This window comes from Cajanus cajan, chromosome 11, assembly GCF_000230855.2.
Source record: "Cajanus cajan strain Asha chromosome 11, NIPB_CcT2T_4, whole genome shotgun sequence".
Taxonomy (NCBI): domain Eukaryota; kingdom Viridiplantae; phylum Streptophyta; class Magnoliopsida; order Fabales; family Fabaceae; genus Cajanus; species Cajanus cajan.
In genome coordinates, this window is record NC_138527.1 from 47,052,458 (window position 1) to 47,065,639 (window position 13,182).

Below are 13,182 nucleotides of genomic sequence, written 5' to 3' on the forward strand. Positions count from 1 at the left end.
ACAATATAATATATAACTTAAAAAAAAACTTTTTCTCTAGTTTTAAATCAATCAACTGTTGAGATTTCCGTTGAAGTACTTTTATTTATAATTATAGATTAGGTTACTTCCCTCAACGGACTCAAACACGGCAAGTATACCGGCCGTACAAGTAGTAAAAATATCGTATCCACAGGGATTAGAAGGTAAACTAAGCATTCATTGGCTACTTGTGACTTGAGAACAATCCCAATAAATATGAATATGAATTTAAGAACAAAACTACTGGAATTGTTAAAACACAAATAAATGAATTAGAAATGAATTGGGGTGAGAAATGGTAAAATGGACACTTGAAGTTGTGGGGGTTTGATTTCACCAAACAAACACTAGTGAATCCTATGTCTCTTGTTACAACCATTGTTCAGTCAACCATAAATTTACTCAGACCTAATTCCTTAGAGAAAGAGCCTAGGTGCAAAATATTGAATATCAATCCCTTGAGTACTCAATACCTCCACCCGCATTACCGGTTAGGGTTTTAAGACTACTAATGAGTCAAGCCCTATCCCTAGGTACAATTCCCACTAGGCATATGTTCAGAACTAGTTTCAAGGATATTTCCCAATACTCAATGAAACCTTAAATCATGCAAAGGGTGATCAAGCCAAAGCAAGCATTAAGCATAGAATCATACACAACAAGGAATGAAACAAAACATATATAACATTAAACACAAAGGGATTACAATAGAGTTTGTTGGTTACATCAAAACCCCAATACAATGGATAGAACCTCTCAAAACAAAGAGGGGAAAACTAAAATAGAGATGGAAGAGGAAAGGAAGAACCGAAGGAATGATCCACCGTGGGAGGCTTCCGAAGCCTGAGAATCCCTCCTGCAGAGCTCCTGGAGGCGCCCCTGGGCGAATGAGGGAGAAAACCCTCGACATTTTCCTTTTATGCAGCCCGAGGAGACAAATTAGGGTTATTGCGCCTGGCGCGTTACACTTCGCGCCCGGCGCGGGCTTCCCCTGATGCTCAATGTGCTCTCGGCCTTGAATTGAGCCCGGCGCAATTATAAATTGCGCCCGGCGCGAGGTTCCCAAAGGCTGAGAGTACTCTATTTTATGCCCGCCCGGCGAGATTAATACGGCGCCTGGCGCGGTTGCCTGCTCTGCTCCTTAATTCTTTTGTTTTCCACTCCTTTAACCCTTTTTTTCCTCAATTCTCTACTTGAATACCTGCATATACAAAAGAAACCAAAATGAGAACAATTATATGCAATGATACAAAGAATGGAAGAATTTGATCATTAAATCTTGTATAAGTCTCATCCAAAAAGAGGTAAAATTGAGACTTAACAACTCCCCCAAACTTAGAACCTTGCTTGTCCTCAAGCAAAAGGTAATTAATCAAGCAGATAACAAGCAATGCATGTGTGTCAAATTCCTTATTCTTGGTTCACTTACAATTTCATTTCACAAGCATGAACCTTAAACGAATTTTCAGCCACAATTATTGCAATGGAACATGACAATGTGCAAACAAAAGTTTCAAAAGAGATCAAAGAACTGAGAAAAGCTAATGACTATCTGTGTATGCATCCTCACTAGGAAAATGTTTCTCTCTATGCACACTAGTGTATCAGGGTGAGTGTTTCTCTCTAGTCTACTACTCACGCCACATAATTCAACTTTGCTCTTCGTTTCCAAATGAAACCAGTGGTAAAACAAATGCAGACACTTATCACAAGGTCTTTATTAGGGCAATCTGGGTCAAGCAGGGTCAAGCGGTAGCAGTTTTATGGTTTTTCAAGGATTGAAGGTGCTATAGCTTAAGAGAGCAAATAAGATTTTTCAATGATGTCCCTCTCCATACCCCATTACAACAATTAAGCACATGCCCTCAACCAATTCCAGCCATTAGCCTTTATATGATGCATCTGTACACTTTTGCATCTTATTTCAAATATTTTTTTTTTTTTTTTTTTTTTTTTTTTACTGACCACATACTTCTTCTTTCTCAAGTTTCTTCATTCTTCAACTCCCCCAAACTTATTTGATGTCATCAATATACTCTCTTAACCAAAACAAGGATTTAAGGTTAATTTTTCAAAGTTGGGATAAGTGGAAGGTTGAGTGTTTAAGCTTAGGAAGATATGGGTCAAAAGAAAAATAAATATGGCTTTTTGGCTTAGATGGTTATCAAAATATAGAAATGCCTTGATCATGTAAATACACTACACTAGCAAACCACCCGGGAAACTCAAGCAAAGTCTATCATGCAACATAAGTGTAGTTTCTCTCATCAGTATTTAGGCTCAGACCTCACTCGGTTGGCATCCACAGATTATCACACTCAGCTCAGTCTATGATCAACATTGAAACCCGTATGCAACTAATCATGAACTAAAGCTCTAATATGACTTGAAAATGTCTAAAGTACACACACCATAAACATTAAGCAAACCTCAATCCAAAATTGATCACATACAAAACAAGTATTCAACAAGATTAAAAACCATGCTCTAGCAGGATATTCAAAAAGATGTACCAACCAGAGTAATCCAAAAACAATTAAAATACTGAAAATAACAACAGAAAAATAAATTGCAAACAGAGGTGAACTAAGGTGAGCTTCATCTATTTCCATCAAATTTGGTCATCTTCCTCAGTAAGTGCTCAACCGCATCTGCATCAGCAGCTCCACTCTCCCACATTTAGAAGCCTGGTCCCCAGGCCAACCAGTATATGCCTGCAAGTCCTAGTAACCAGAAGTTGTGAAAGAGTATAATCATGAAGAACATGGTGAGCATAGTATACAATGATGACCATACAATTATATCAAAAATGAAGAACAACCTTAGACCAAAATTAACCACAAAGAAACATGCTTGAAAACAGAGAAATATAGGTTCAGGAGAGTGCTCGCGCCGGGCGCAACACAAACTCGCGCCAGGCGCCATCTCAGTAAAAGGCCAACGAGGTTCAAATTCTGATACCGCGCCGGGCGCAGCACAAACTCGCGCCGGGCGTGGTACTCTGAAATGGTTACATTTTGCCTAAATTTGCTTTGAAGGGAACCTTGTAACCAACCAGAACCAGAATTACCTCATATCTCACACTCCAAACAAAGTATAACCTATATTTACTCATTTCAAACATGATTCACACACTTAACAAATAACACAAACAATACATAACACAAACAACATATAACACAAAACATATTTACATATAAACAAACAAGTCACAAATAGCTATAAATACTCAATTTGCCATTCTAATCCCCGGCAACGGCGCCAAAAACTTGTTGAGATTTCCGTTGAAGTACTTTTATTTATAATTATAGATTAGGTTACTTCCCTCAACAGACTCAAACACGGCAAGTATACCGGCCGTACAAGTAGTAAAAATATCGTATCCACAGGGATTAGAAGGTAAACTAAGCATTCATTGGCTACTTGTGACTTGAGAACAATCCCAATAAATATGAATATGAATTTAAGAACAAAACTACTGGAATTGTTAAAACACAAATAAATGAATTAGAAATGAATTGGGGTGAGAAATGGTAAAATGGACACTTGAAGTTGTGGGGGTTTGATTTCACCAAACAAACACTAGTGAATCCTATGTCTCTTGTTACAACCATTGTTCAGTCAACCATAAATTTACTCAGACCTAATTCCTTAGAGAAAGAGCCTAGGTGCAAAATATTGAATATCAATCCCTTGAGTACTCAATACCTCCACCCGCATTACCGGTTAGGGTTTTAAGACTACTAATGAGTCAAGCCCTATCCCTAGGTACAATTCCCACTAGGCATATGTTCAGAACTAGTTTCAAGGATATTTCCCAATACTCAATGAAACCTTAAATCATGCAAAGGGTGATCAAGCCAAAGCAAGCATTAAGCATAGAATCATACACAACAAGGAATGAAACAAAACATATATAACATTAAACACAAAGGGATTACAATAGAGTTTGTTGGTTACATCAAAACCCCAATACAATGGATAGAACCTCTCAAAACAAAGAGGGGAAAACTAAAATAGAGATGGAAGAGGAAAGGAAGAACCGAAGGAATGATCCACCGTGGGAGGCTTCCGAAGCCTGAGAATCCCTCCTGCAGAGCTCCTGGAGGCGCCCCTGGGCGAATGAGGGAGAAAACCCTCGACATTTTCCTTTTATGCAGCCCGAGGAGACAAATTAGGGTTATTGCGCCTGGCGCGTTACACTTCGCGCCCGGCGCGGGCTTCCCCTGATGCTCAATGTGCTCTCGGCCTTGAATTGAGCCCGGCGCAATTATAAATTGCGCCCGGCGCGAGGTTCCCAAAGGCTGAGAGTACTCTATTTTATGCCCGCCCGGCGAGATTAATACGGCGCCTGGCGCGGTTGCCTGCTCTGCTCCTTAATTCTTTTGTTTTCCACTCCTTTAACCCTTTTTTTCCTCAATTCTCTACTTGAATACCTGCATATACAAAAGAAACCAAAATGAGAACAATTATATGCAATGATACAAAGAATGGAAGAATTTGATCATTAAATCTTGTATAAGTCTCATCCAAAAAGAGGTAAAATTGAGACTTAACATCAACACAATACAATTTTATTGTCAAAGTATTCTCAATACATCTACTCAACTAAACCACATACAGCTCAACATGACTTTCAACCATTTTATCACTACGTCCAATACAAATTTGACTTTCCAAAACATGATAAGTGGTTATTTTTCTTTTGAAGAAAACTCCATTTCAATGCAAAGCAACCTCAACCTTACTCCATCGCACGAATCACGAAGGATGGTATCTTTATCATTATATCAAAGTCGACTAAAGATATTATGGTAAATTAGAAGTTACAAATATTATGAAGTTACAAATATTTTTAAAGTCCTTTAGATCAACAATTTGTACTTTCATTTATTCTATAGCAAATTTAGTGCGTTTGTCACAGAATTTCAACAATCATGACATTAGTTAGCATAACTAAGTTATCTATGAAATTAATCTACTTTAGTATTTAATTAGAGATTTTGGTCTTAACCTTGTACCTTACTTTAATTTGGTCATTTTATACATGTATGTCTCAATCTTACCAGATCAATAGTGGTTACTAGAAATTAGTATGCCTAGAGCTCTTAGAATATCACAACGTATAACTTCCTCACAATGAAATATATAACTTAAAAAAAAACTTTTTCTCTAATTCTAAATCAATCAACACAATATATTTTTATTGTCAAAGTATTTTTCAATACATCTACTCAACTAAACCACATACAACTCAACATGACTTTCAACCATTTTATCAATTTATACATTGTACTACACCAAAATATATAAAGAATTCAATATCATGTATCAACATATAATATAAAACACAACTTAATCATCATATAATATATCATAGATTCTACAAACCAATACATAGAATATAATACTAACTTGAAAATGTTTTGTTAATCTAAAATGAGAAACACACACAATAATAAATATTAGAATTACAGAGGCTATGGGTCTACTTGAAGAACTCCATGACCCAGAAGGTACGAACATAGCATTCATACCTGATGCCACTGAATCCGGCAGCAGTTGCCAATTCCATGAATTCTTGTTCTGTTCGCTCTTTCCCACCCGGGTTTTGAGTCATCATCAGAACATCCACCTGGGAAATAGCCTTCCAAGCAGCATTAGTCTCTGGTATGATTGGAAGAACTGCCTCCACAATAATCACCTTTCCATCGTCGGGAATTGCATTATAGCAGTTCTTCAACAACTTCAAACAATGTTCATCACTCCAATCATGAAGTATCCACTGCACAATTTAATTACCAGTTCCAAATGTGCATCCAGTTAACAATTGTCAGTTTGGTTGATGACATCACTCGGGGAATGGTTGCAAGTAAATACACAATTACAGTATTGTCTTGATGTTATTATTTTTTTAGAGAAATTATATCGTGTATTTTTGAAACCGGTTTATAAGCTATAAGTTAAAAGTTAGAGTTAAAAATTTATAAATTAACTAATTAAATTGAAAATATGTGATAATATTAGTTGATGAGCTGATTGAATAATATAAAATACATATTTATTTATTTGATAACAAAAATAAGAGGATAAAATATATGCAAAATAGTTTTTAAGTTGAAAAGAGTAAACAAGACTTGAATTAAATTAATAAAAATAAAAAAATGAGAATTAAAACACTAAAAGCTTTTAAAATATAAGTCACTTTAATTAGTTTATAGAAATAAATTATAATATTATAAAATAAGTTTTCTTATTAAACAAGTTTATTTTAGTCAAATTTATTTATAAATTGATCAAAGAAGCTCACGAGTTCCTTATTACTTTACCAAACACAATAAATATATATATATATATATATATATATATATATATATATATATATATATGGAAATGCTAATATACTCTCACCTATTTTTTAGTGAAAGTATGTTAGCAACTTACACCAAAATTTTAGGATAAAAAAATTACTCATTTATTTTGATTTGGTTAATTCGTACAAAGGATATTATGGTAATTTAATTTAATTTTAAATGAAAATAAAATATTTTTTTTTCTCTTATTAACTTTATTCTCTAAGTCATTTCTCTTTCTTATTAAATTCCTTCCCCAACTCATTTCTCTTTCCTATTAAATTCTTTCTTTAATTTATTTATCTCTCTTCTATTAAATTCCTTCTTTAACTCATTTCTCTTTCATCTCTTATGATGTCTCCCCTCTCTCTCTGAACAAATAAAAATTAATTAATAGAAAAAAATGAATTGGAGAATGAAATTAATAAGAGAGAGAAAATATTTTATTTTCATTTAAAATTAAATTAAATTACTATAATATCCTTTGTACGAATTAACCAAATCAAAATAAATGAGTGATTTTTTTGTCCTAAAATTTTGGTGTAGGTTGCTAACATACTCCCACTAAAAAATAGGTAGGAATATATTAGCATTCCCCATATATATATATATATATATATATATATATATATATATATGATATTTGAACCCATTATCCATACTTGCTTAAAAAAATGTGAAAACCAAATTATATGTATAAATGTATTATTATAATCGATTATAATTATAATAAATTTTTGTTTGAGTAAAGTTTTTAAAAAGTGATTTTAAGATATTTAATTTTGTTTGAATAGAAAAAAATTAACTTTTATGTAATAAAATTTCTTAAAAAGAAAAAATTTATTAAAAAATAATCAGAAATCTCAAATTAAAAAAAAAGTGTTTTTTTAAATAAATAAATAAAATTATTTGCAAATTTAAACTGTCATGCTAAACAGCTCGCTTATTTCACAAATATTTTTTTTCTTTGTAAAAACAGCAAAAAGTGAGAAACAATCTTTCCCGATCACAAGCACTTGACTACTAGGTTAATAAATTTATTTTCCTGGTTTTATCTTCAATTATCTCTTTCTATTTTCTTAGTAAAAAAACATACATAAAAAATTATTAAGAGGTAATATTTTTTAATTAATAGTCTACCGGCCCATTAAAATTAATAATAATAATTTGTATAATAACTGCATAATTAGGAATGACAATCTGTATCCGTGAACATCCACATATAAAATTCATCACAACTAGGAATTTGAGAAGTTTAAAAACACGTCCGAGTATTTTTACTACCTGTTTATTATCGGGTGAAGTGACTACCATCTTTACACGTGGATTCTCACTAATGTTAAATTATCTAACTAATTCTTGTTTTTTTAATAACAAAATGGGTTACGAAATTAAGTTATTTTAGTTTGTTAATTTTAATTTGGATTTATGAGATAGATATATTTTAATATTTAAATTTACATTTGTAAACTAACATAATTTAATTAATACAATTATGTATTAATTAAATAGAATAATTATATAAATTCTTTGAATAATTTTAGTTCCGTCAATTTAGACTATTTTCTTTTTTTAAATAAAACAATCAAGCATAACAAAAATACATGTTTTAAAAAATATTTTTAAGTTATTCTATTTTAGGAAGTACTAGTAATTTAGTTTGTACAATATATATGCATATTTACTATATATAATTAAAATTTATAATAAATTATATATAAATATTATGTGAATATATAAATTATATATAAATTTTGAATAAATATTAAATAGATATTTTAAACATATATAATTTATGATAAATAATTTATATTATAATACAAAATTATTTTATTTATTGATGACTTGTTTTAAATATTAGTATTTTATTTAATAATTATGATAAATAATAATTGAGTTAGATAAAAAAAATTACAAATTCTTTCATTAAAAAATTCTAAAAACATACAAATAAGATAAATATTCATATTTAATATTTAATATATAAAACAATTATCATCCCCTTAACAATATCCACGCAAGTGTAAGAATGACAATATTAATGTTGACTAATTAAAGACAAAATATTATACTAGTATTATTGATAGGCCACAAGTGAGCGATAATCACCCACCTAATTAATAACCGGATAGTGGACATTGTCCAATTATTGAACAATAAAAGTATGAATGATAGTATATGTGATCCTTTGACAATTAAACTAATTTATAATTATTAAATAAAATTAAAAAATTTCTTTAATAAAATTTAAATGATGTTGCAGCTTTTTATTTTGATTTATTAAAAATATTTTTGAAATAAAAAACACTTTTAGAATCAATAGAGTTAGCTCAGTGTTAGATGAGGAGAGATTGAAATAATTAGAAATATGAAGACCTAAATTCAATCTTTATTACAATCATCTTTGTAATTTTTTCTATTCTTAAAAAAAATACTTATTAAATTTATAGTAATTATGTAAAATAAACAATTTTTGGATGTATTAATTTGCCTAAACTTCTTATTTTAAAAATAAGTAATTAAAATTTTTATTAACTTGTTAAAAAAATATTTTTTCGAAAAACACTTTATTATAATATTTAAAAAAAAATAAAAAACTGACCCAATATACCCTGGTCTATAAAATAAAATGAGACTACTCTTTCCCTTTAAATTAAATATTACTTTTTAGTGATTTTGTTTTTGCCGAGCGCACCAATACTTACATACTCTTACCTTCATAAAGATGGCGTCTCCTTTAGGCACACTTGCAAACATATCTCCGCCAACGTGTTCCACACCTGCAATACAAAGGTTGGTGGTTGATACCTTTTTATTTTAAAATTCAAAGTGCTTTCCAATGCACACAGGATAGTTCATATTATTGACAAAGAAACTAGATTCTAATCAAATTATTTAGTGAAACTCGGTATGAATTTTACCAAATAACTCTGTTAATAAAAAGAAAGAAAAAAAATGTTACTAGCATTTTTGTTACCCTCTTTTCCACTACGACTGAAATAGAATGAGTAAAGATGATACATACCAGGATAGGAAGGAGCATGTTGTATGACATGAGGCAAGTCGAAATTGACACCCTCTATATGAGGGTACTTGGAAGTTATCAAGTTTATGTTTATCCCAAGACCACCACCAACGTCCACAACCCTTTTTATGTCCTCAAAACCTTTGTAGCATTCCAGAACCTTCTTCATCACCAAAGGGGTATGGTTGATCATTGCAGTATTAAAAACTTGATTGAACCTTGAGTCTAAACTTGGATACTCAAAAGCATGAGTGCCATAAACCCTGTTGAATGGAATACCTCCTTCCTTAATTGCATTTTTCAGCTCCGACCTAAGAATTAATGTAAAGTTAGTTTAGTTCAGTAACTGAAGGAAACCGGATTGAAAAAATATCTTAATATTGTCTGCCTGATTTAATGTTTGTTAGATCGTTACAATTTTGTTATTGAAAAAATGTAAGTTATTATTTATTTTGGTACGTCGACACCATTTTATCCTTAAAAGTGTGTTTCAATCAATTAAGGAGAAATGATTATAAACTATACTTAACTTCATCTTCTAAAAGATTTGAGAACTTTTTTGACATACGAGAACAACAACAATCAACATAGCGGGAGATATTAAAATAAAAATAAAAAAATAAGATAGAGGATCCCGGTGTCTGAATTGGTTTTTGGTATAATATAATTTAAAATAATAATAATTGAGAGAGAGTTTAAGTACCAGCTTTGTAGGAAGATGTTATCCTGCAACAAGGCCAACAAGGGTCCCAAGGAAACCCCGTCAGAATTGGGAGAGAAGAATTTAGCGACAGGAGTGATTGTGTAGAGCCTGTGAAAGGATCCAAGTTTTTGATCGTCGGGAATGAGGGAACAATTAAGAATGGAATGAGAGGAAAGAAGGGCGAGAAGACGATCTAGCATGGAAGGTGCCTCTGTGTTCTTGCACGAAAGCTGCGACGCAATTTCCTTCGCAGATAGCTTGGCACCTTCACCCGCATTTTTCAAGACTTCAAATACGCCAAGCTCCGTGGCCGATTGCAGCGCCATGGAAAGCACAACGGAGCCGCTAAGCTGCAGAGCATGCGAGAAGTTTTCTTCATCTTCCAATTCTGGAACTTGCTTCCACTTCTCTTTCAAATCTGAAAGGTTCGCCATCACCGCTTCACCTCTGGAATCACTTGTCACTTTCTCAGTGCGGATACCGAGAGACACTTACATGCTCTCCGTATCATAAAAGTTAAATTTCATTTAATAAATATATGGTTATTCATACGGTGCCCTTTTATACGAGGGGGTTTCAGTGCCCCTTATGTAAGGACAAATCATATATTGACATGTGGATTTTATAAAGTGACTCATTGTGAACTAGTCAAGGGGTAATTTGACATTTTGACATATGGTCAAGAGATAATTGGGTAATTTGTACCAAGGGCGTTACTGTAAATAGAGGAGTACTCTAGGTCGTCGTGTGACGACGACAACCACGATACCCACACCGCTAGCACTGGCTCGAGGTCGGTGGTTTCCGGCGCGAGTTTGTTCGGCTACGCGTCCGAGACAACACGTGGGATGGCCACGCGCGTGAGAGTCGCTGTTACAAGGTTTGCTGGAAGGGAGAGTGTTTCAGCTTCAACATTCTGGCCACGATTGATAGGGCAATAACAGACAACTTAATGTTTTTCGTTGTCGCTCGGTGGTGGAGTGGCTGATTATTTCAGAGACCACGTAGCTATCGGAGCTTTTTCTGCAATGGAGAAAGGGATTTTGGTTTCTTGCTCCATTGGGAATGCGGGTCCTACTTCTGATAGTCTCTCCGATGTGGCTCCATGGATTACTATTGTAGGGATTGGCACTGTCTCGGGTCCTACTTACGCAGGGAATGCTAGCAATGCCACGAATGGGAACTTGTGCGTGATAGGATGCTGTCTCCGGAGAAAGTTGCTGGGAACTTGCGTCACTTGCTTCGTTGGAGATGATTAGGGTTTAAGGCTCACAAACCAACTTACTTCGTCGAAGAAGACGGAATTTTCAGATCTACAAACTTGCTTTGTCGTCCGAGAAACAGGTTTCCGAACGGGTTTCAGGAACGGGGTTCAGGATCGTTTTCACATATGTCAAAATCCCAAATTACCCCTTGACCAGTTTACAATAAATCAGCTTATAAAATCCACATGTCAATCTATAGTTGGTCCTTACATAAGGGGGGCATTGAAACCCTTTCACATAAAAAGGGCACAGTAACAATAGCCTAAATATATGGTACATTAAGAGGGTGTATTGGTTTAGGATTTTATAGGATTTTAAAAGACTTTTTTTTGAATAAAAAAGTTCATTGATATTCAATCAAGATTTTATGTCACTTAAAAATAATCCAGTGATATTCATTTAAGATTTTTTACAATTTAAAAATAATCTATTGGTATTCAAAAATATAAGGATTTTAAAGGATTATTGTGTGAGAAGGATTTTGAACGACTTTCTAGTGTTATCTATAAATACCAAACTCATAAAACAATCACATCCAAACCCATCGGATTTTAAAGGATTGTTTGAAGTGATTTTTTAAGTGCTTCAAGAATTTTCAAGTGAATTTTTCATTTTTTTTCTATGCTTTTGTCTTCTCCATTTTTTCTCTGTTAATAATATTGCACTATTGTTCATTGCTCATATATAATATTGTAATTTTGTTCCCAATCTATTTTCCTATTTTGTGAAACTCCGATATGTAAATGACAGTGTTATTGACTTGCTCTATTTTTTTGTTCATTCTCTTTAATTGACTTGCTCTATTTTATTCTATTTAGTTGAATTTGTTCCCTTATGTAACACAAAAAGATGCTTGAAATTTCAACTTTTAAGTGATAATTTTTTTTATAACACACGTCAAGAAAAGGAAAAGGTGAAAGATAAAATTGATATCATGATCTCTACAATATATATATATATATATATATATATATATATAAGATGAATTTAAGTTAGGGTTTCTGTGAGTAGAATGAGATGAAAATGAATCTTAATTGGTGGAATAACCCTCTCAGCATAAAAACTGCGATCTCTCTCCTTCTTACTCTTATCCCTCCTCCTTTTATAACTCAACAATTATTTTATTTTATTTACTATAAATTTTTCTTTTATGAAATTATGATTTTTTTTCTATATTTTAAAAAAAGAAAATTAACATAAGACATTGTAGTATCTAATTTTTTAGGATTTAGGATTTGTGCCTTCATTAGCTTATTTTTGAAAAAAAAGGAAATATTGTTAAAATATTTGTTAGAATAATTTACATTTATAAATATCGTTAAAAAATTATTATATAATATATAACTAAAATAATATATATATATTTATATCTAAATACTTCCGTTTATATAAAAAAATTATGTATTTAAATATTTTCTCACTATCGAATATACTGATTTTTTTATATAAAAAATTATCTTATGTTTCTATATTTCCGTTTTTACATGTTTTTTTTATAATGATTGAGGTATTTTATCCATTTGGATAGCCAAGATATATTCAATCTTGTATGATTGATGTGCTTATAAAAATAATAATATAATTTTATCAATTTTATCTCTTATCCATAATTATTTATATAACTAATTTTCAACATATATTGTTTTAGTAATTCAAATGGGAGATTCACAAGGAAATATTAAAGGAAAAGAAAAAGAGAAAGAAAATTATGAAGCTTAGACCAAGGAAGATTCCGATGAATTGTTACAATTGATAGTGGATGCTATAAAAAGTTGATTGCATGATGCTAATGGGTCAATTAGCAAACTAAATGTA

General features: G+C 32.0%; 1 protein-coding gene across 1 annotated transcript; it reads right to left on the reverse strand.

The window, feature by feature from the left end:
- Positions 1–687: 687 nt before the first annotated feature.
- Positions 688–10,632, reverse strand: LOC109797532 (cathecol O-methyltransferase 1). The gene is made up of 5 exons (XM_083066639.1): positions 10,103–10,632; positions 9,400–9,710; positions 9,090–9,154; positions 5,559–5,806; positions 688–4,457 (listed from the first exon to the last, which is right to left on the reverse strand). Exons 1-5 carry the CDS (start codon positions 10,534–10,536, stop codon positions 4,361–4,363), a joined length of 1,155 nt encoding a protein of 384 aa, XP_082922765.1. The 5' UTR covers positions 10,537–10,632; the 3' UTR covers positions 688–4,360.
- Positions 10,633–13,182: the final 2,550 nt, after the last annotated feature.